Below are 23,089 nucleotides of genomic sequence, written 5' to 3' on the forward strand. Positions count from 1 at the left end.
CTGTGTGCAGGTACGTGCGTGTATGTGCACATGTGCTCTCAGCCCAACAAACATGAAGAAATTCAATCACTTTGCTTGCTGAAGAGAGTTTCAGTTCTTCAGTCCATGACAATGATGTATCTGCTGACCTACTAAAAGTTGAGCTCCACACAAGAGAAAATAAAGGCCCTGCCTACAGGACTTACCAACAAGCAACACCAGCTAGAAGACAACCTTGTGAATGAGCAAGCACAGGTCATCTCTGGTGGTACACAGGCCTGGTTAAATACAAAAACTTAAGGTATACATGCAAACTTTCTTATGCTCATGGCTACCTATTCCAGCCAGTTCCTTCAGACTGCTGCTTTAACCACTTCTGCCGATAAAGAAGCCTTTTGTGCCGCCGTTTCCCTGTATGTCTAACAACAGGGGTTGTTCTTGATCACTCTGTTCCCAAGTACTGTTCCCATACTTGTGAATCTCAGTCCTGTACCCATTACACTTGCTATTCCTGCTTCCCGCTTTGTCTCTTTAACAGCCATGTAAAAGACAGCATAGGCATCTTCACCTGCTGCCTCTATTTGGTATGCAGACCATCCAGTACAAGACAGAACCTGAAATATTGGTGGGGTAATAGGGCAACAGAGGAATAAAAGAAACAGAATACAAAGGCACCCTGAAACCTGAAGAAGAGATTTGGCAGAGTTCCTAATAAATAACCTCTGTATGCAACCCACCCAGATGGATTTCTAGAAAGGATAAAACTCATTTGCTCCAAATGAGGCAAGAGCACCTCTTGAAATTGACCTCAGTTTCAAAACTTGGGTCTTTGCTAAAAAACATTGTGAATACCTTCCTGAGCAGCAATCACATTGCATGGTTAAAGCAGAAGTCAAAGTTTATCTCCTCACAAACTGAAGGTTATAGCATGTGTCCTAACTATTTCTGTCCTTGTAATGTGGCTCTTTCTGCATGAAGTAGCAGAAGAATTCATTAGCACATGCCATTTTTCACCACCTCCAGCTGCCCAAACACTTGAATTACAAAATACAGACACATCTGGCAGGACCACAGTTACAATTATAACTGCATACTCATGGCTGTTCTCTTGAGCCACTTCAAGCTCACCTGCTACAACCTTGCAGTGCTCATCAGGAATGTGCGACTTCATGGGATGGCTTGGTTTTGTGGAGCGCCTATGTCTGATGAAGTGTTCTTTTCCACTAAATGAGGTCTCTGATGTATTCACTGGTTGTATTAACATTTGCTCTGATCCAATTTGAATATAGCCAACCTGTCCACAAAAGAAAAAAAAGGAAAAAAAAGGGTATCAGACAGTTTGGTATCCTTACCATTTTTATCAACCCAGTCCTAACCGAGACCATTTCCCTGCAATCATTATCTACCGTGTGAGGAAGAGTGATTATGGTCATGTTCAATCTGCATAGTACAGAATAGAGATCTTCATCTGCTTCTCATATACATATATATACATATTTTATTTTACAGAGCACTATTTAGAAACATCATTATGCAAGGCGTTATACATGTCCAAAAAAAAAAAAAAAAGAGGAGGAGGGGTTCTTGTCAATGCCTTGCCTTTGAGTTCTTCCTCTCCCTGCAGCTAGAACACCGCTCTATCTGGAGGCATATATATGTACGCCTTACGAGATGCTCAGCTCACATGAGAAAAAATAAACCCTATTAAAGAAATGCTTTCATAACCACCTTTCTAACTGACAGCTAGAATTGCACTGTTATCAAATGGCATTTAGTATCTCAGCAGAGCAAGGCTGCCTGCAAACAGGAGACCAGCTACACACGTCATTCCTGCAGACAACACTAAGTGTTGAAGTGAAGTCCTAAGCACGACTTGCAGAGCCACCCACATTTTTTGGTATGGGGACCAAACCGCTTTTACTGACTGCAGTAGGGGCCACATACAATTACTGCTCTCCCTGCAAGCCATGGGTTGGGTTTCGGGGGTCAAGCTGGGAATGGACTGTTGTACCTTCCCAGTGACAAACATTTCCACCATTCCTGGAATAAGTAACATGAGCAAGGCCTTGTCTAAATAACAGTAGACTGCACAGGCTACAGGTCAGAGCACTAAAACCCTGCCTTTCTTGCACCAGGTCCAGACCTTACACCAGGGCTCGCAAGAACATCTTTGGAAGGCAGCTTCTGCCCCTGGAGAGCCCTCCTCTGCTTCTAACCAATAGTTTTTAAGGGTCTTTTATGCCTTTCCCACTCCTTTTCTGGCATTAAAGGAAGAGAGCGAAAGCAAAGATACCACCTTAAAACTTAACAAAGCTTCTAGGTTTAGTAATCAACGCCGAGCTTACAGCACACTGGAGAAACGTGAATATGTACAATGAGGGTGTTTTTTTTTTTTACTTCCTTTTCATTGTACTGATCCAACGTTATTTGTATGGCAATGAAAAGCCTTGAAATACAGCTCTCTGTAATGTAGTCCCTTGGAAGAACTCTCTAGGTCTGATCCAACTTCTGCTAGCAAAGGCGGGCTTCACGTGGCCTGCCAGGAGGCATCAGACTGTGCCGCTGGTACACCTGGTAGGTAAAGGGGCTTACAAAGGGCTCCTGTAGGTTGCCTGACTGTAACACCCACCCCAAACACAGAAAGGCAGACTAGACTCCCCTGACCCGTCACTGAGCTCTGTGCCAGCCAGGCAGCCATCCAAAGAAATGCTCTGCACGTACATGCAAATTCTATATATTCAACAGCTGACTGTACTAATATGATTTATAATATACATTACATACATACTGTAAATTGTACATTTCCACACCTCCCTGCCAAATTCAGTCCTCACGTACACCCAGGAAATCCCTTTGGCCTAGTATTTCCAGCAAGAGGAATTTCTGCTAAGAGAAATGAGAGCTCTCATCTTCTGACAGCCGTACAAACTGAACAGCATTCAGGGGAAAAGCAGGATCTCTCGCAAAGGGTCGCTACTTTTCAAAGTGCACTTGAAGAAATCGGTGTTTCTATTTGCCAGGGCTGCAAAGCGTGCTGATAACAATTAGTCCTGTGTCTCAAAAGAGAAAAGAGAGACCTCTTTTCAGGTCCGATTACCTAAAATGTCCCAGAAGGGCTCCCATTTACAAAGAAAAACAGGTTTTTTTTTCTTGCCCCTTCAGAATACACACCGGTTTACAAGACCCACTCTGCCCTGGAGTTTCCAAAGGGAATTCCTCTTCACTTACATTACAGGTTGGGCTTTGTCAGAGTTGCTTCAGAGACACCGAAAACTCCCATGACTTAATTCTTCCAGCCTCCTTTACGATGCTCTCCGCTACTTCCCCTCCTTGTTCCAATCTTCCAGCTGGGAGGTAGCCCCAACCCCCTTATTTAATATAGGTTTTAATTATTTAGAAGAAGGGTTGTAAATCTGGTGCCATGGTACTAAAAGCCACACCAGAGCTCCTGAAACCCTGCCAACCATTTTTGTTGGTGCCAAAAATATGTAAGAAGAAGTCAGTTTCATCACCACCCGACATTATCCCAACTTTCTGGCATCAAGTGTGAAAATAATTTAAACCATTGGAAAGGACTTATGTTTCACATTTGCTTTGGAATTGTGAAACCTACGGAGGGAAAGAGCCATGCGTCTTCACCCTGGAATAGGTTAAGAAGCAATCTCAAGTTTAATCTGACAAGCCAACTAGAGTTTCAAGCAGGAAAGATTTGCAGGATTGGGCCTGTAAAGTATTCCTTGGGAGCTACAATTTTCCCTAACCTTGCCAGTTGGGTTCTAGAGAGTCCTCAAACCTGTTGGCCCAGATGAAAATTTTTGACCTAGTAACCCAAATACTCTGGTCATTATTTTGCTTTTTCCATATGAAATGCATTCCTCATATTACCTCTGTCAACTCCAGACTACTCCAACTACCACATGCTACGCTGCGCTAACCTCAGCAGGAGATACCGGCCGTCGGCACTAGACAAATGCTCTGAGTTCTTCTCTAGTCTATGCGATCTTCATGGACTGCAAAAAGCTAGATTTTGAAGATAAAGAAGTAAAACAGAAGGCTACGTAACTGTCAGAGCTATCTTCCCATATCTCTGGAAATTATTCCAGTTAAATAAAATGCTTTGGAGTTGCTAATCCACGTCTGCCTGGGGTGATACATCTCAAAAGCTGGCATATTCCCTCTCATCCTGAGAGCCCATAAGAGCAGGACCAGGCACTGCACTGGATGCTAGTGCTGCTCAGTGTCCTGGAAAACAGGCGGCTGTTGCCCAGCCCGGCCATCCCGGAACACCTGAGACACAGGAGTCATCAGAACACAAAAATTCAGAGGGGCTTAGAAGTTCAGCTCACTCTCTCAGGGGACACCTTATTCTCCCTCTTACCTCATTGCTCTCTACAACTCCCTGAAAGGAAGCTGTGGGTCGGCCTCTTCTCACAGATAACTGGTGATAGGACCAGAGGGAACGGCCTCAAGTTGTGCCAGGGGAGGTTCAGGTTGGAAATGAGGAGACATTTCTTCTCAGAAAGAGCGGTCAGGCGTTGGGATGGGTTGCCCAGGGAGGTGGTGGAGTCACCGTCCCTGGGGGTGTTCAAGGAAAGGTTGGGCCTGGTGCTTGGGGACATGGTTTAGGGGGTGACATTGGTGGCAGGGGGACGGTTGGACCAGATGATCTTGGAGGGCTTTTCCAACCTTAATGATTCTGTGATTCTAAATTCATCGTCATCTGTATTATTAATCTAATCCGGATTTTACAGTTAGCATGACCGGACCATATAGCTGACAATCACTCAGCTTAGCTAACAGGACAGGATGGAATAATTTCAGCCTCAGAAGGCAGGCAACCAAACTGGCAAGTCAATTAAAACTGTAAGATACGCTGCCCACTACAGCCCCACTGACCGCAGTGCTTAGCAGTGGCTACTTCTTCCATATTATCCTTTACTTAAAAATCAGCCCAACACCGCTCACTAGCAAAACCGCTGGAGAACCCTGTTCTCCAAACCACCAAAATGGTCACACGCACGCTTCCTGCCTTCTCGTGATCTAGAGTTTTATACATACGTTGGTCACCTGAGCAAGAAAACATCGCCGTCCTCTCCAATCTCCTCTCGTGCTACCCCTGGCTCAGCCTTCCTCTACACACCTCCCTGGTCACTGCGCCTTTTCCCAGGCTAAATAAACGACAGCAGGGAAGGAGGCAGGTCCTCACCCCATCCCACCGAAATTACAACAGCAGCAAAGGGACCGCTAGGGCTGGCACTCGGCGTTTTTAACCACACCGGCCCTGCTCCACTACTCCGTCCCCTGGTAGTGCTGGGGGAGCTGCGACAGCTTGCGGGCTAACTGAGGACAGGAACCCAAAGTCTTCAGCGTTCTCTGCACGTGGGGCTGGGCCTTCCCACATGTTAACAGCCTCCAGCAGTTACGCTGTTTTTCCAGCCCTTTTGATTTTCACAACATCTTTGAATGAGATCTGTGGAATGCCGAATCTTTAACAGATTTTTCTTTCTCTCTTAAGTGTTCATTAGTTACAAACATATGAACACGCAGAAAATAGTTATAATCATCTGACAAATTCCATCCCCTTCTCAATTTCTCAAGTGTTACACGTAAATCTTAATTTAACCGTTTCCTCAAAGTTAACATGAAGTCAATACCTAGAATGAAGAAGAAAAAACAACACGGATTGAATTTAATAAACTTCACGTGACTTTCAGACCTGTCCTTATCAGCCATGCCTCAGCTTTAAGTTAATTATTATTTACAAATGCAATTCAAGAGAATTTAAAACAAGAGCTTTAAGCCAGGCCTTGCTCCAGCATCATTTCAGGCTTACACTCGGTGGTGAGAGCTGGGCATACCCACGAGTATCTGCCTGCACCTCCACCTCCACCTGCCCCTGCCTCCGAGACCGCCGAGCGAGGAAAACTCCCTTTTGTTCACTGTGGAAGGAGAAAGAAAATCCCAGCACAAAGAAACCCAGCACAGCAATTTTAAGAGGTTTAACTTTGCAGCTTATGGACCAGATATGGATGAATGCCAAACAGCTCGTCTCCTGGACGAGAGGATTTGACAGAGCTGAAGGTTTCCTGAGGGGAAATCATATCATCTTATAATCCTAGCATGCCTGCACTGCCCTGCTTTCCGTCACAGCAGAGGCTCTTGCAGTCACCTGAAGGTCAGCACTGCCCTGTTGCGCACACAAAGCACTTGTTACCACTGGAAAGGGATCGAGTTCACCAAGCTTCAGACATCTGCATCAAAACAGGCATCATCTCCCCAACAGTCAATGAAGAAAGGCCAACACAAACAAAGGGACAATTCAGCAATCTAGGCTAGCTAAGAAACAGGACAAAGCATCGGGGAGGCACTCACTCGAAGAGTCCATCTTCCTCTTCTTCCAGCTAACTGGCAAATACATGTTTGGCATTTAACCTTGTTCAGTACCCAAATGACAATCACGACCCTATAATAGCAACCATTTTGCCTTATCACCTCCACCAAACTTACAGAATCTCTGCCCAACCTTCCTGAAAAAAGGAAACAGCTGGCTGACACAAGGTCCAGAGGGATGCTGTCATCTCTCTTTGCCCACACTTGCCAAAACTTAACAGCATCTACACCCTCATGAAGTCTGCGGATGGTACCAAACTGGGAGGTGCAGGGGATGCAAATGAAGAGTCACTGTTCAGAAATTTTTCAAGAGCTTGGAAGTTTGTCCACTGGGAGCTGCATGAGGTTTGCCAAAGGTCACCATACGCGCTTGGAAGAAAAGAACTCCTTTTCTTCTCTGTGTTGATCATACACGACTATACAAGGCTCCTAGACATGAACCTGAAGTCTGTTTAAATCAAAACCTAACGCTCATTTGGATGCACCCATCGCCCTCTGAAAACTTAAACTTTTTCAAAACTTTAGGTACAAAAATAAGAATAGCCTATACCAGCTGTACTGCACTGACACCGCAGTCCAACAGACTGCACTTCAGCATGTCCAAATGACTCTAGCAAGAAGTATAAAAAAAAAAAACAGATATGAAATACACCAAAGTCTTTGGGAATCCCACATTTTGGAGACAGCTTGAAGCAGCATTCTGCAGCGAGCAGCTGGGGAAGAAGCCTCCCCAGAAGCCAAAGGAGCCTGCCTATTTCCTCTCTCTCGGGTCTGTAAGACAAGATAAGTCACACTAGGACTCAAAACAAGCACCGCTGCAGTCACAGCACAAATAGATCGTGCTGAAAGGGCCTCCTCTACTGTGCTCCCTGCACTTCAACCGAAGAAGCGCTGCAAAACGTAACGCTGCCCTGCCAAACTTTGCTAGAGAGGGTAAGGGCAGCACAGAGAGGGCAACAGGCAAAACATAACTGAAATTTCACCTGAAAGCAGTGGAGGAATAGTTCTAAGAAGTCTCAAGCAAACTGGAATTTCCACGCTGGAAAGAGACATACCTCATCTACAATCTGATCTCAGACTGCTGGAAGCAGAGGCCTTAATCCACTACACAATTCACCTCAAGACAACACACGTTGTGGCCTTACATAGCTGGAGCTTCCCAAAAAAGCAGCGATTTCCTGTGCTGCACACTCTCTTGTAGCATCGGTCAAACAAGCTGCAGAACTGTGCTCCTGCCCGTGTCCCTGCAGCACCAGGAAAGGTCAGTTCAGTCCTGCGGTGTGGTCAGAAGCCAAGTGTTTGCACAACTGAATTCCCCAGACAAGGCGCAGTCCTGCCAAGTTGAAGGCAGTAGCGCTTTTTGGGAACTCAGTAACTCTCATCTACGCGGCAGTTCCCAGGTTGTCAAGGAGGATGGGAAAGTTGCAGTGTCCTCACAAGTGGTACCTTTAACCACGTAGACAGGCCCTTAGGTAAACCATCCTAAACACGTCACGGCCTGGTATAGCTACAAGCCACCCTTCTCGATGCAATTGCAAGCTGTGGCAGGAAACTACAACAGACGACAGTGGTTAAGAGCAGCATCTGCAAGGAGAGTTTAAAAAACAAAACGTAACCTTCAGATGTCACGCTGAGAATCTGATAAAACCACCAGGAAGCAATTGCTCAGTCTGGTGTTGGCTCAGTTTTCATGCCACTGCATCAGGGATTTTGTTTTCCTTAGAACTCCACCTGCCCTGGTCATTTTATATCACTTTTTGTGTGATTTATGGCATGGTTGAGGAATACAATTACAACAAAGTCTGAGCCAGCTGGAGATCAGGATCCAGTATTATTACCTCTGATCGACCAGCTTTTCTCATTGAGATGCCTCGAGCATCCGTTTCCAGCCCTATTAGCACTCCCACAGTGAATTTTTCAGGAAACATCCCACAGCAGCGCTAGCATTGCTCAAGACACGAACGACAGGATACACAGGCGGCAAGGTTTCCACAACCAAGCTCCTTCTTTTAGCCCAGCACGCAAGCCTTGACTGTTTTCCCACCTGTGAAGCTGTGCTGCTGCTGAGGGCAAAGCTCTATTCTTTCTGCTGCAAACTATACCTAAGGAAGCAACTGGAAAATTCGAAGTGTGCTGTAGCTATGGTTTGGGTATTTTAATTGCCAACTAGAAGGCAAACAAATTGGGCTCTAAAGTCACCTCGCTTCGGTTCCGCTCTAGATTCAAGGTATTCCTAGATAATCTGAGGCAAACTCTTCATTCCTCTGATCCCTGGAAGCATCTTCCCACTAAGTCACATAGCTTTCACTGCAGGTACGCGGATTTAGCGCAGCCACTGCAAAAGGCTGAGTAAACACTGTGAAAGGAGGCTAAAATCTGCTACGTTTCATGTTTACAAATTGGATTAAGAAGCCAAAAGGTCAATTTAGCCGGAATACAGTCTACATGGTGACGTGGGTCAACTTAGTGAACCCATTTCAAAAGTTAGTATGAGGTTCATCTGAAGTTTGGGTTCAGCCTAAAGACACTTAGTTTTCTGCTCTCTATTTTTCAGTTCACAAAGGTGTTATAAGCCTCACTCACTCATATGTATTGTGCCTCTGCTTTGAGCCCTTTCCCCATTCCTGGTGATTATCTGAATGAAAAGTAAATGAATGGATTCCCGTAAAAGGAAAGGAGTCTCCTGACATGCAGAAACACATCTCTCTCAACACATCTGCCCATACCACTCTCAGCACTCCCAGGACCAGATTCACAGGCAAACGTGAGCAGAGCTTTACCAGCACTGCCACTTACACATGTGGCAGTATTGATTTTGGTCCCCTAAAGTGCCACAAACCAGCAGCTTTGACAGAAGTCACTTTTTGATCCCAAATTACGTCAACTAGCTCAGTTATGTCAATTTAGTCATTGCTTAGAATTCATGACATAAACAGATCCTGCAATATTGCGGCTCATATTTGCAGAGTAATGAACAAAGACTAACTAGTCTTGTTTCTTTTCCAACTTTTCTACTGGGAGCATCGCCAATCTTTTTCTCTCCCCCTCCTCCATTCCCTGATCTCAGGCAGTTAATACTGTGCCTACAACTACATTCTTCTTTTTTTAAAACATTCCTTCTCTGTCTTGTGTGTTTTTTAGCTCTGCTAGAGTTGGTAGCATTGGAAGCCCAGCACTTCATGAATGGGACTAACGAAACGAGCCTGGTGACAAAAGCACAGAGCTGTTAGCGATTTAAAGCTTGAAAGAGGTACCAGCTTTAAACTCAGCAAGACCTCGATGGCACACAGCTCAGTTTACAGTGCCACTCAAATACTCAGCATCTTGAAGCCACTTTGTGGTGTTTTTTTTTTTTTTTAACCTGAGGCACAGCGCCCTCATATGGTTCAGGAAGGAGGGCTGGAAGCCCGAAGTGCAGAGCACACGGAGCGTTTAACACTGCAAGGGAGTTTAAGGTGAAATATCCGTCAACAGTTCGGCACCAAGTTAGGCATGCATCCCAGGACTACTAACTGGGAGTCACACTTAACGCCCCAGTGACCTTCTGAACTAATTTCAAGCTATCAGCAATTATTACAAGCTATCCCTTGTCTTGACCTTCTAAACCTCCACTGAGAATAATACAGGCCATGCCACATAAGATCACTTCTTCTTGCCAGGATGCTCACAGATCCCAGACCCTGCGGGGCCACCTGAAAACACTACATCCTCAGGCAGAGAAACCCAGACACCTGGATGGGAAAAACACCCTGAAAGGGCTGGTCCCCGGCTCCCCCTCAGTGCCACAGGTGTCCCCACACAAGGCCCTCACACACCGACGCCGGGTGGCAGGGGCGGACTGAAGGAGCGGTGCCCTGCTGAGGCGCCCGCTGTCCCCTGCACCTGCTAGAGAGGGAACCAGGGCAGGCAGAACCCACCAACCACCCAAATGGCAGGCAGCGCCACAAGAGGAGCGCTCACCGGCCCCACTGGCTCTCTCCAAGCCCCACAGATGAGTGTCCGCTGTGGGGGTGAGCCTCGGCCCCTCAGACATTGCGGTACAGGGGCAGCTCCCACAGCGGAGAGCCGGGGGCTGACAGAAAGTCCTCATGGGGGGACTCTGGAGACAGTGCAGGACAGGGGGCTGAGGGGAAGCACTGAGGGGAAATGTTGAGGGGAGGCACTGAGGCAAGGTGCTAAGGAGAGGCACTGAGGGAAGGCACTGAGGTGAGGTGCTGAGGTGAGGCGTTGAGGGGAAGTACTGAGGTGAGGTACTGAGGCAAGGCGCTGAGGTGCTTGCACAACCCCACAGCCTCTTTTTGCCTCCGTGGGGCATCTCCCTTAGCACGAAGCCGGGAGCTGAGAGGAACCCCCTGCGGCTGGGGACAGCGGTGAAGCTCGCCACAGCGCCGGGAGCCTGAGGGGACGCGGGGGACCCGTCGGGGCGGGGTGCCAGTACCAGCCCGGCGCAGGTGCTGAGGGAGGCGAAGGAGTCGCTGCGGTTCAGCACGTGTCCCGTGTAGAAGCAGAGCCGCTCCTCCGAGGGCCGCCGGGGGCCGGGCGCCCGCCGCCCTTCCCCGCGCCGATGCTCCACCACGAAGTCCCGGGCGAGGAAGCGGAGGTCGCGGCGGAGCTGCAGGTAGAGCTCGGTGCCGGCGGCGGGCAGGCGCAGCAGCAGCAGGGCCTCCGCCGCCCGCTCCAGCGCCCGTCGGCGCCGGGGGCCGCCGCCGCGATCCCCTCGGCCGGCGGGCGGCAGCAGGTGGATCTTCTCCAGCGCCACTCGCTCCGGGATCACCACTTCCAGCTCCGCGCCGCCAGCTGCAGGCGAGAAGGGGAGAAGGGCTCAGGCGCTCGCAGCCCCGCCGGTCGCTGCCCGGGCCCGACGGGGCGGACCGGGGCTCGCAGCCTCCCCCCCGGGGCCGGTCCTGTGCCGTCTCCCCCGTCCCCCCCCCGGCGGGGCCGCCCCGTCGTGCCGGGCCGGGCCGGGCCAGCCCCGAGCTCGGGTTGCAGCTCGGCCGCTCCGTGCGCTGGAAGCTGCGAGCAGGCAGCGGAGACAATGGAGCCAGCGGGGGAAAAGGGATTTATTTCTCTCTCCGTGCACACACGGACGTTAGAGGCAAAGCCGCGCAGGGAAGAGAGGAGCGAAGCACAGGCTGAAGCTACTTGTTAAAAAAAAATAAAAAATAAAGAGAGCGTAGCCGCGAGCATCGCATTTCACCAGCCCCAATAAAAAGCTGCAAGGAGAAGGGGAAAAGCAGAGCGAGCCGCAGCCAAGGACTGCCTGCAGCTTTCCGCACGGAGCCCCGCGGCAGCGGCGAGAGGGCAGGCAGGCGATCACCGGAGCGGGGGCCACGGCCCCGGAGCGTGCGCTGCGGTCCGGACCGGCACCGCCGGGGGAACGCAGCGCTACCTGTGGCGGCGTCCGTCCCGCCCAGCAGCAGCAGGCAGGGGAAGACGAGGGGCAGGAGGCAGCCGTCGAACATTTTCCGGCAGCGGCGGGGCGCGGAGCGGAGCCGTGTGCGCGCTGCCCGCCCTCGGCAGCAGTACGCGGCGCCGCCGGCAGCCGCGGCGTGCTGGGCGCCCGGCCACGCCCCCCGCCCGCGGCCCCGCGCGCCCATTGGCTGAGCCGTCCTCCTCTCCCCGCCTACCGCTCGCTTATTGGCTGCGCGCGAAGGAGGTGGGCGGGGAGGGGGGAGGTGGCACGTGGGTGGGGGCGGCCGGCGGGGGGCGCCCTTCGCTGCCCCTCAGGGGCTGGGGCGCCATCTTGGGGCCATCTTGGGGCTGTCCTGGGGCCCTCAGCAGCCCCTGCTCCAGGGGTGGGCACCCGCTGAGGGGCACGAAGCCACTGGCACAGCCCAGCCGGCCGCAGAGGTCTGCCACAGGGCTTTTTGCTGCTGCTGAAAGAAGTTTGATGAGCTTTGATGAGAAGTTTGATGAGTTCTCTTGATAAATCCATCCATTCCGTCATTTTCTGTAGCCTTCTCCACCAGCAGCATCCCAAGGCTTGATCCCCTCTTCATTTCTCAAAAGACCAGAAAAATTAAATATCTGGGTGCACAAAGATGTTAGACAATCTTGTATACTCCCCAAAACACTCATTATGCTGAAAAAAGCAAAAACCAAGCGCATAAATCTCGAGATACAAAGACTGGTCTTTAAAGTGTTGAAGAGAGAGAGTGATTTGAAGCAGGCAGGACAGGCTGTTGGTGCTGGTCAAGAGGACGCTTTGGGAGAGGATGAGGAGGGATCCAGCCAACACCTCCCTCTCCTCTCCCCGCTCCAGGTGTGTGACACACACATCCTCGCACACACACATCCTCGCCACGCACAGCCGCTTCCATCCTCACCAAGATCCTACAGCCCCAAGAGCTCCATCCTACCTGCCGGTTCAGCCAAGCCCTGCATGTCCTCAGCTTCGCAGAGGTCAGAAGCCAGCACGGTCTGGGGGCTGTGGAAAGCAGGAGGGTGATTTCCAACAGGAGGAAGATTTCCGTTGCGTTTGGTGGCTCTGGATCAGGTCCTGTGTTGCCGGCATGGCTGGGTCGTAGAAAGCAGTAAAGACCCAACGTGTTAGCAGCTTTAAACTGCTGCGGCCAAGCAGAGCAGCGTCTTGGATTTTAATCTCGTGCAAAAATCTGCAACTCTTTTTTTTACTGAAATCGTTGAAGAATTCAAAGGAAGACCCATAAAAGAGTGCGAATGACTCTGGCAGATCTCAGTGCAGCACTTACACAAGGATTGTCCAAAGTTGTACTGACAGGGGTAATGGCTCTGAGATACAAGGAAAGGGAACCAGATTTGGATGCTCATCCCTGCGACGGCAGGCAGCTGGGGTAGTGCTAAGAAAAGGGCCGTTTGAAACTAAGAAAAAGGCTGGCAAGAAGCTTTGCAGACAACCAGGTTAACACAAAATGGAGGGGAGAACAAAGAAACATCAATTTAGCATTATTTCAGCAGTATCGTCAGCGAAGATTTCCACTCAAGAAATTTCACCCAACGTGGTCCCCTGCTTTCACTGGGGGTAAAACCAGACTGCAGCAAGACAAACAAAAAGAGGACACAAAGCACAAGCCATCACATGGGTTTGGCCTCCCTCTTCCTTGAGCCAAACCTGCCTCTTTTCCCAACTCGCATGAATCTCTCGCAACCTTACAGCTGGTGCCCAGCTGCCCCCTTAAAGACATACCAGCCTTTTCTACCAGGTGCCCCGTCTGCTACAGAGAGCAACAGGTAGGACCTCAGACATTCAAGATCACGCCTTTGCTTGTTCAGAAAGGGTGATGGTCTGGAGACTTCAGGCTGAGAAATGCTGCTGCAGTCAGAACTGACAGCCCCTTGCTTGTCAGTTTTACCTTTTCCATTTCTGTGGAAAAGGTTTTGTTTTCCAGTTCTGTTCAGGATTTCTTGTGTTGCCTTGCATGAGCAGTGATTGTAGCATATAAATCATGTTACCAGATACTTGGCTGCATGCTGTGATGGGCAGGTTAACCCCATTTTCTCTCTTCCAGGCATTGTGGCAGTCCCAGGCACCAAGAACCACAAGGAAACTTGTCTCTCCAGTGTGGCGGCACTGGGAAGACATTACCAGCCATCAGCAGCAAGAGTGAAACTGAGGATCCACAACCAGTTCCCAGCAGACAAAATCTGAGCAAAGCCAGGACCCGTGTCGCAAATTCACTTTCTTAATGTGAGATCAGGTAAGATTTAAAAGCTCTGCATTTTCCTGTCTCTTTTAAGGCTTGGTCTGTGCTCTAGCAAGAAATAAGTTACCAAATCAAAAGGACTGGCTCAGAACCCATGCAAATAAGACAAAAACTCCATTTGGGACTGTCTTGCCATATGTCGATATTGTGGCATAACATGGCTAAAACAAAACCTCAGAAACTGAGTTTCCCTCCTGACCTGCAGCGAGCCAATGACTTCAGCACCTCCCTCCGAGGCCAGAGCCCAGGCTGGCACAGCAGCTCTGGGCAGCAGCTTCCCCACAGCTCTCCCACCCATGGCAATCCTCCACTCCTACAGCCAAGAGGAATCTGATTTGTGAGCTGCCAAATCTGGCCTGAGCCCCACACAGTCATGTTTAAACCCAGACCACCAGCCGTCTTCATTTGCTGAGGGACCAAAGCTGGTGCCTCGGCTCTTCCCTCAAACAAAAGGGTTTGACTGGGGGTCATAGATTTGCGTGAGTATTTAGCAGAGCCTTTCTCCCACCTTCCAAAGTCCTCTGCCAAAGTAACAGTACAAAGAAAGAATAAATTTAATAGTGTGGGGGAAAAGGGGCGCTAATAAAGAGAAGTCTGTAACTTACTGCATGGAAGGACTCACTCTGTGGCCGGGCTGGCCAGCGCAGACCATGCTGGGGTAGAGCTGGTCCTTTCTGAGCATCACAGAGGTGCAGAGCCTCTGGGCAGGGGCCCAAGAGGCTGCAACACTCAGCATCAGGGGCAGTGGCACAGGCAGGCCCTACTCTTGGCAAAGGCTGGAGCCAGGCAAAAAGGAGAAGGCCCTGTGGAGGTACCCATGCAATAAAAGAGGAAACCATGTTAGGAGCAGCAGTGGTTTTATTGAAAGCAAATCCCAAAGCTCCACTGAGACACAAACTTTATTAATTTAACACCGTGGGCTTTTCAGAAATGTCTTGAAATTGTTATTGATAAGGATAACACACGTGGCAGGAGGGGGCTGTGGTCCTGCTGCAGTGACTGCATTTCTCCTCTGTCCCCAGCCCTTGCAGGGGGGAGTCCTCCTCACCATCAAAGTGGATTTAGCCCCACAGTTTCTAGGAAACAAGCCCTCTCCCATTCTGAAGCTAATGTTTTATATATATATATATATATATTTTTTTTTTTTTTTTTTTTTTTACAATTTTAAATGTACATCAAGGAAGCCAAGTTTCATGGCCATTATTGCACAGTTAATAACCCTTTGGAGACTGCAGACATGTGTTATATACATCTTCCCGAGCAGTCATTTGGCTCGCCGCCTGGAAAATGCCAGCACGTGAAGGGTTAACTTGGCCACCGCTCAGCCTCCTCTCTTCTCTCCAGGCACCCCTCTCGAAACCCTTCCTGTCCTGGTCCTGAGCGGGCAGTCCCTGCGAGGGCAAGGCTTTCCTGCCCAGCAGGCTCTGATAACATCCTGCTCCCCCTGCAGCTCCTCGCCTTGCTGCAGCCTTGGGGGCAGAGGTGATTCCCTTCCCTGCCGCAGGCTGCACCTGCCCTAGTGCCATTATCCTTGTAAATGCCCCCAGGTAAGCCAGAGGGTTTAATGATAACGGAGGACTGAGGAAAGCTCTTTTGTCACTTAAAGCAATCAATCAAATAAATACAGGCAGTTCTATAGGTTCCTGTAAAAATGGGTTTCCTACGGAGCAGTCTTTCAGTCAGCCAGAGGTTGGGTTAAAGCTTCTTCCCTGGACAGAGCATGTTTGAGGGTGTGCTCCCTCACGTGGATTCTCCAGTGTGCAATACCACTCGGGTAGCCCTCTGCAGAGGCTCTTGTGATGTCTCTCCTTCCAACTGCATCAATTCTCCTGAACTTGTGCAAGAAAAACTCCTTCTGGGACTCTTCTGTCAAGTCTGGTTGAAAACGAACAGCCCAGTCCTGAGCTCCTTCCCTGGAGATCTTCTCCCCAAACACCTCCTGTCCACCCCTCTCCGGGAGCCTCACAGTTTCAATCAGCTGCAATGGGAGAAAGCATCCTATTATTATAGAGTATGGAGAACAGAAGAAAAATATCCTTGTGGGATTGGGACTGAATGATTTCAGGAGGAACGGACTCCTGAAATCCCAGGTCGCTTCACACCTGCCCCTGTGAGAGCAGAGATCCAGCTACATCCTCACACCAGTGCACTACTGCTTGCACAAAGCTTCCTGGGGCATCTTGCTGCCTTGGTGCAGACATTAGAGGGATCACAGTACAACGCTGTGAGGAGCAGAAAAACACATTGCCCACCTGCCATCATGGGTGAGAAAAGCCAAGAAAAACAAAAGAACGTGCTCCCAATTGTGTAGCACAGCTGCAGGACGCTGGAAGATCTGCACCCTCCAACGCAGAGGTTGAAAACACAGCAGTACCACCACTTCCACGCAGACCATGCTGGGATTTTTACGCAGACAAGGCTAGTCCAGGGTCTGTTTGGTATCTGAGATCGGCGCACAGATAGCCATCACCCAGGCAATAATAATCAGCCACACGTCACTCCCCAGGCATGCAGGAACAAATGGACAAAGGAAAGAGCTGTCGTTGTTTGAGCCTGACCCTAAAGTTCAGCGAGGCTTTTTATGAAGTCCAGTGTTGCCACCTCTGATGATGTTATCAGGAACCTGGGAATAGCTGGCACTTTCTTTTGTTCAGTTTTATGGTTTGTTTGGGTTGTTCCTCTCCAAGCCTTGGCTCCCACAGTCATGAGACTATTATTTCTCATTTAACTCCATCACTCCGTGTCTGACCCCATGACAGGCTGGGAAACGTGAGCTGCAAGAAGCCTGGAAGACATTTCCAACTATAGGATTGCTTAAAGTAATCCTTTCTCAAAAAGTGATTTCTTTTTTTGTGTGTGTGGAGGGAGATTTACTGAATGCCTGGAGTTGACAACAGCAGAGACCTTCATGCAGATGCCAACTTCTTTCTTTTCCTTGTGCTGTCTTTCAGCTGGTGTTCCCATTCTCCTTCTCAGACTTCTTTTTCTATCCAACACCTGCTTTGGACTAGGATTGCCCCTCAAAATGAATATTTCACATACGGCTCCTCATTCTCTGCATATCCCTTGCAGCAGGGGCAAGAAGTCAGAGGAGGAGATCTGTAAGGCAAGAAGGCAGCGCATGCAGTGCATGGCTTGGAAGAGAAAGGTGATGCTGAGGGCTGGGTACAGCCATCTGCGTCGATGCGAGGGGCCTGTACATGGTGGCCTCGTGCAACTGCACAGACTTAAAAGTGGCTTCTTTCCATCATGAAAGTACTAATAAGGGAAACTGCTGACCTAAAACACTCTTAATAATGTTTTCCTATTTCTTTAACACCTCTCCCTAGAGCACTCTCTCCTCCCTTCACAGCGTCTTGGCCAATTTCACTCACAAAGCAAACAGAGAACTCAATATCCCCATGAGCAGGGATTACCAGGGGTCAGGGGCCCTCCTCGCCAAGCACCGCGGCAGAGGCTCTGAGGTGGGTCACAGCGCAGGAGCCTGCTCTCCTCCAGCCAGCGAGGCACTTTCCCCCCCACTTTGCAGCCCACCAGGGCTGCAGGAGCACTTGCAGGGCCATGAGCCCGTGGGGACGCACCAAGGCAGAAGGTGACATCCTTCAGGCACAAAGTGCTACTGCACGGTGGCACAGAGCTGAGGAAGGACCGTGTCCCAAGCCAAGCCCCACCTGGGCTGGACTTGTAGAAAGCCCCTTCTCAGTCAAAATCAATCAAAAAACCTCTGCCTTTTACCCACGAGCAGTGATAGGGCCAACAATGCACCAGCATTCAGCGTTCCCTTTCCCTACTGGACCGATCCTTTACCTGAGTTAGTGCAAACCTTCCTGGTTGCTCCCATTTTGGGTGCAGAGCTGCGCACGAGCATCACCGTAACGCCACTGTCAGAAGCAGTGCAGAGTCCACAGACTGAAACCTCCAGCTGCCGGGAGCTGAGCTTTAAAATCAAAATCAACAATACAATTCCGCCAGCATTCTCCCCAGACTTGGCTCCTCTGCGGTTCCCCCTTCCAGACCACTCAGCCTTCGTGTTCCCTCCCCATCACCCTCAGTTGGGTCAGCAGATTGCCCAGCACTGTCCCAGGAAGACAAACAGCACCAGCAGGGAGGGAGTTGTGGGCAGTTGTGGCCAGACAGCCTCCGCTGTGCCATCCCACAGCCTTTAGCACGTACTCCACAGCCTGGAGACACAAACTGGGACGTTTGGCCAACTATTGTCATATATCTGATAGGTGCCCATCCTAGGGGTCACATGGAGCACCTACCTACTTGGAAAAAGTCCCACGTTTTGGGCTCCCGAGCTGACCTGACACAGCAGAAGCATCTTTATTCTGAGGGAGCAGGGCGGGAGTGATGTGCTGGGACCGTTTCCGTGCCAGCCAGAGCTCTCTTTTCATCCACAGCCAGCAAGGAAACCCGACTGCCCATGTCAGCAGTCTGCTCGGAGTCCCTTGGGGAAGAACCAGGCAGATGGAGGGCCAGTGTGAGGTCTGGAGGGAGCAACCCTTCTGCAGACTGAAACACATCCTGCTCTTTAATCAACAACAGCCACCAATACATCATCTCAGTCCATTTGGGGCCAACATTGTCATTATTTGCAAGGTCATACAGTGAACCAAGAACAAAATCGAGATCCTTCTCTGATGCTAGATCCTCTCTCCCAGCAGAGCTGGCAATTGACTTTGGCTCGGTTGCAAGTATTTGTTCATAAAAGCAAAATATTAGCGTCACTCTAGGACTATTATAGCTGCCTCCTTTTTGGCGTTCTGGGCCAGATCCCCACAAGGAACGAGAGGAGATGCATGTTGGGCAACCTGTTGGCAGTGAAGGGTCCCAGCACCATCTGTGAGCTGTGGATGGAGCGAAACGTGCCAGCAGCGGGGCACCAGCCCCTGGCAAACCCCCGCCTGCAGCAAGCACCGGGCAGGCAACCTTCAGCTCCTGCCCCTGCTGGGACGAAGGCAAACCCAGCCACCTCCTGGCTCTGAAAGAGAAACCTGGAGATGGGAACCAGGGAGGCTGCCATCCATGGTCTGCAGTGCTTGAGCACAACGGTGCACAGAGAGATCTTCAGGAAATGCTTCGCTCCCATCAAAGCAAATCAGCTCACAGCTCCCTACACAGCTATGGCTGAGCACAGCCTGACCACGAAGGTTGTGCTGAATGGGATTAAAGAAGCTTGTTTATGCCAACAGATCCCATTTTTCTGCTGACACTTGAGGGGAGTGTGGGCACGCACAAGCTGTTTGCTTGGCTTGGTGGGTCATCTCAGCCAGGGCTTAGTACAGCTACGGAGCCACTGGATTCCTCAGCACACCTCTCACAGAGCCCAAGCCCAAACTTTCTCCTGGTGGTGGAGGAAAACCACCCCCACAGCAGTGGTAAGGGAAAAGATGCAGTGTGCTGCCCCCAGGCCCTGAGACGTGTTCTGTCCTTGGGGTGAAACACCTAGATTTTGGTCCAACTCATCTTTCCTCTCTGCTCTGTATTTATAAAAAAATCTCAGTTTCAGTGCAGCATTTAACACTGCTTAGGGACTGCTTCAACCTGGCATGGCAGTGACCACTGCTTATTTACATTAAGAGTCTGGGAACAACTTTCTACAGGCAACGCTTTTCAGTGGTTCCTCCTGCCAGCACGCTGCGGTGGTTTTGGAAGTGTTTTAGGGCACGGTTCTTGGAGCACAAACCCCATAGCTCAGTCCCTGCCCCTGTACATTGCACTTGTCAGGGCAATGCAGCCCCTGTTCACCCAGCAGCTTGCCACATACCTCGTCTTCTCGAGCACACAGCCAGCAGCCAAGTAATTTGTCCTCCCGCCCTTGTAGAGGCTGTCGTTGGGTGGATTTTCTTACACAAAGCCGCTTCCTGGCATTCCCAAATCTTTGGATTGCTCCGGCCTTTTTGGACTTAAGGGATTCAGTACACAACAGCTCCTCAGCCTCCATCCCCTTTTGTGTTTGGGAGGTGATATCCCACCCATCCCTACCTCGTACATGCCCACGCTGAATCTGGCCCAAACCCCTCTTCCCTTAGAGCTTTGCTTTATTGCTGGCAGAGATACAAAACACTAAGCACCTCCCAAAAGAGCTCCCTTTTTCAGGTGGATCCTTTATATGCTCAGAGCAGAGAGAATCCTAAGGGGGGACATCAGAGTAACCCTCATCACCTGAGAGTTTCATCATCCTTATTTCCATTGCAGGTGTTTGAGATCCAGGTGAGACTGGGGCTCCAATCACTAGCACCTGCAAACTCTGTGGCTTGACAAATTCGTGGTTTAAATAAACGATAAAGATAAAAATAAAAAAAAAAGTACAAGCAGTAAAGCAGAGCCAGAGAAGATTAAAGTCCTTCGCCCTCCCCCCCCCTCCAGCCACTTGTTTTGTGGCGTGAGGCTGACCAAAGGGAAATTGCTAGTTGCAAGAACCGCTTTCACACCCCAATCTTTAACAATATCTTTTATTTGTTTTAAGGGCAAAAAGATGGACAAAAATGTTCCACGGGAGCCGTGTCGGAGCAGGGAGCAGTGTCCTGCTATTGCCACCTCGTGGGCCCTTGCAGCAATAACCAGGTAACCCACAGCACACTTTTTAGTGGCATGAGCACTCACAGAGGAGTTTTCCTTCCTCACCCCTCCTGCAGCATGCACACACCAGCAGTGCTGCTCGGGGCGTTTCAAAGGGAGCTAGGAACCAGGAGGAAGGCCCGAGGCGTGTTCACTTCCCATATATGAGGCGTTTTCTCCTGTTCCCTGTGCTGTTTACCATGCCCTGGCGACCAACCACGCCATTTGCTGTGTGTTTTGCACTTACACCTACACTTCTAATATGCAGCAGCACAGAGGGGCATCCATTCCCTTGGCAGGAAGCAAAATCTGCTCTGATGTGTTAACCGAAGAAACTTGGAGGTTTCCCTGTGCTCTGCAGTGCATTAGAGAGCAGGAATTAGTCCTCCTCTCGCTGACATTCAACGGAAGGAGCGTGGCCCTCCCATGGCACAGAACAAGGATTCAGCCACAGACTGGCTGCTGGGACTCTGCGTCTCTCAGGATATGGGGCTAACCTCACAAGGCATGGCTGAGCTCTGACATTTGCTTTGGATCAGTCCCTAAATGTTAAAAGAAATTAAAATAAAAATAAAAAAAAGTCATTGCCCACAAGAGACAGAGCAGCCGTATTTGTCCTGGAACATAGTATGGGTTATAGGGTAGTCCTTCAGGCAAAGGGGCTATACCTGTAGTGTCATTTTCTCTGCTCAAGTGCCATCTTCATGAGATCCAAAAAGTTCGAATGGGAAAAAAAGCTCCAAGCACACAACTGCTGTCTGACCTCACTGCCTCTTGCAATGGGGAAATGTGTGAAACATTCTTTGGTTGCTGAATAATCCCTCCTTTGAAATAACAAAGGAACTAGGTAGGATTTGCACAGCCTGATAAGATTTAGCACAACCTGATAAGATTTCGCTCCTGCTTCCCATGGATTCTTCTTCTAAAATACTGGGACTTTTCATGCATTATATGTAGCCTGTGACATAACCAAGAGACTTGACCGTATAAATTAGCACTAGAAAGGCCTTTTAGCAGCTTTCTTCTATAGCAGCTCTTCATTATAGAAAGCAAACACAGAACTCTTCTGGGAGTTCATCTAGGACCCTACGGGAGTCCTAGTCAGTCAGGAAAAGCACCCTAAAAGCTGAACCCCTCCATGGAGCCTCACTTCCATACCAGGCACTTTCTAAAGGAGTGTGAGAGCAGGCGGACTTTCTGCCCAGGTTTCCCAAATCCTGCTGCCTTTGCTGCTGTGTGGTAACTCATTGCCTGGGCTCAGTCTGAAACTGCTACTGCTCGGGGAAAAGGAGTTGTCCTGGCTACAGAGAGTTCATCACAGCGACCAGGCAAAGCTGGCCTGGGCTGCTTGGAAAGGGCTGGTCTGCAGCATTACTGAACTACCGCCTTGTTCCTCCTTCTCTTGGGGCTTTTTTTCTCCCTGTTACTGCTTCACTTTGTGACTCTTTTCAACCTTTTTGCTTCAGTTTCTATGTCTTGTCTGTCTCTGCTCCCTTTTCTCCTCAGGCTCAGCAGCCATCTCTCGCTTGCACACTAAGATATTGTGATAACCACAGCTCATCGTTTGCCTCTTCCTGGAAACCTGGGCCTCGGATCACAGGTTTACCTTCAATGGCAGCTTTTGCTGAGACTTTGACTGATGCAGCCTGGAGATACATGCCGTTTGGGCAGAGACAAAGGCAGAGCTGTGTTAGGTGGGTGACATGCAGACAGGAGATCTTACTTCACGGGGAGGATTTTGCCCTGGGCTACAGGAGGAGGAAACGCTGGGATTGTGCCCCTGATGGCTGGAGAATGCAGGTATTTCTGTATGGCAGTGCCATGCCGCCGTTATCCCTTCATCCAGTCACTTGAAGTCTGGATCCAGTTCTCATCAGCATCGTGGGGAAAGCTCCAGTGAACTTCTGTGGGAATTTAATCATCTATTTCACTGCGCAATTTTAACTATTTTTTTTTTAACCAGCTTCTTTTGTGTTAGGAAAAATATGGACTTCCCAGCACCTGAAACAACTGCCTGGGAGCTGTTTCTTCCCACCCCAGCTCAAAGCACAGCAATATTCTATGGCTACAGTGGCATGCTTCTTGCACTTCAAAGTCACTGTGGATAGGGTTTATACTTGTTATTCCACTTAATGTTTCTGACTTTGAAATGATTATGGGGTCTCCTCTGAATGCTTTATGGGGTAACAAAACTCCAGAAGAACAGGGCTCTTTCCAGCTGAATAAATAGAAGATATTTTCATAAATCTTTGGACTATTGGAACATCAACAACATTATCCTACATGGATTGTTATGACTTTGTATTTGCAGAATCATATGTTGAAGCTTAGACCTGTGTCTTCAGCCTTGTCTTCTATTAAGCTAGAAACTTCAAATAATCCTACAGAGGCTACTTCAGTTATATAAACTCCCAGAGCCTCTGTACTCAGCCATGGCGAACATTACATTGCTTTGATCACCTCCGTTTCCTTGA

General features: G+C 49.6%; 1 protein-coding gene across 2 annotated transcripts in view; it reads right to left on the reverse strand.

The window, feature by feature from the left end:
• The window catches only part of ADAMTS17 (ADAM metallopeptidase with thrombospondin type 1 motif 17), a 177,361-nt gene extending 165,472 nt beyond the window's left edge, over positions 1-11,889 (reverse strand). For both annotated transcript variants that reach the window (XM_040570362.1, XM_040570361.1), the window contains exons 1-3: positions 11,759-11,889; positions 10,808-11,166; positions 1,108-1,273 (exon numbers count right to left, since the gene is read on the reverse strand). In XM_040570362.1, coding sequence (XP_040426296.1) covers positions 1,108-1,273; positions 10,808-11,166; positions 11,759-11,831 — 598 coding nt within the window. In that variant the 5' untranslated portion in view covers positions 11,832-11,889. The remainder of the gene's footprint in view (positions 1-1,107; positions 1,274-10,807; positions 11,167-11,758) is intronic.
• Positions 11,890-23,089: the final 11,200 nt, after the last annotated feature.

Source organism: Cygnus olor, chromosome 11 (genome assembly GCF_009769625.2).
Source record: "Cygnus olor isolate bCygOlo1 chromosome 11, bCygOlo1.pri.v2, whole genome shotgun sequence".
Taxonomy (NCBI): Eukaryota; Metazoa; Chordata; class Aves; order Anseriformes; family Anatidae; genus Cygnus; species Cygnus olor.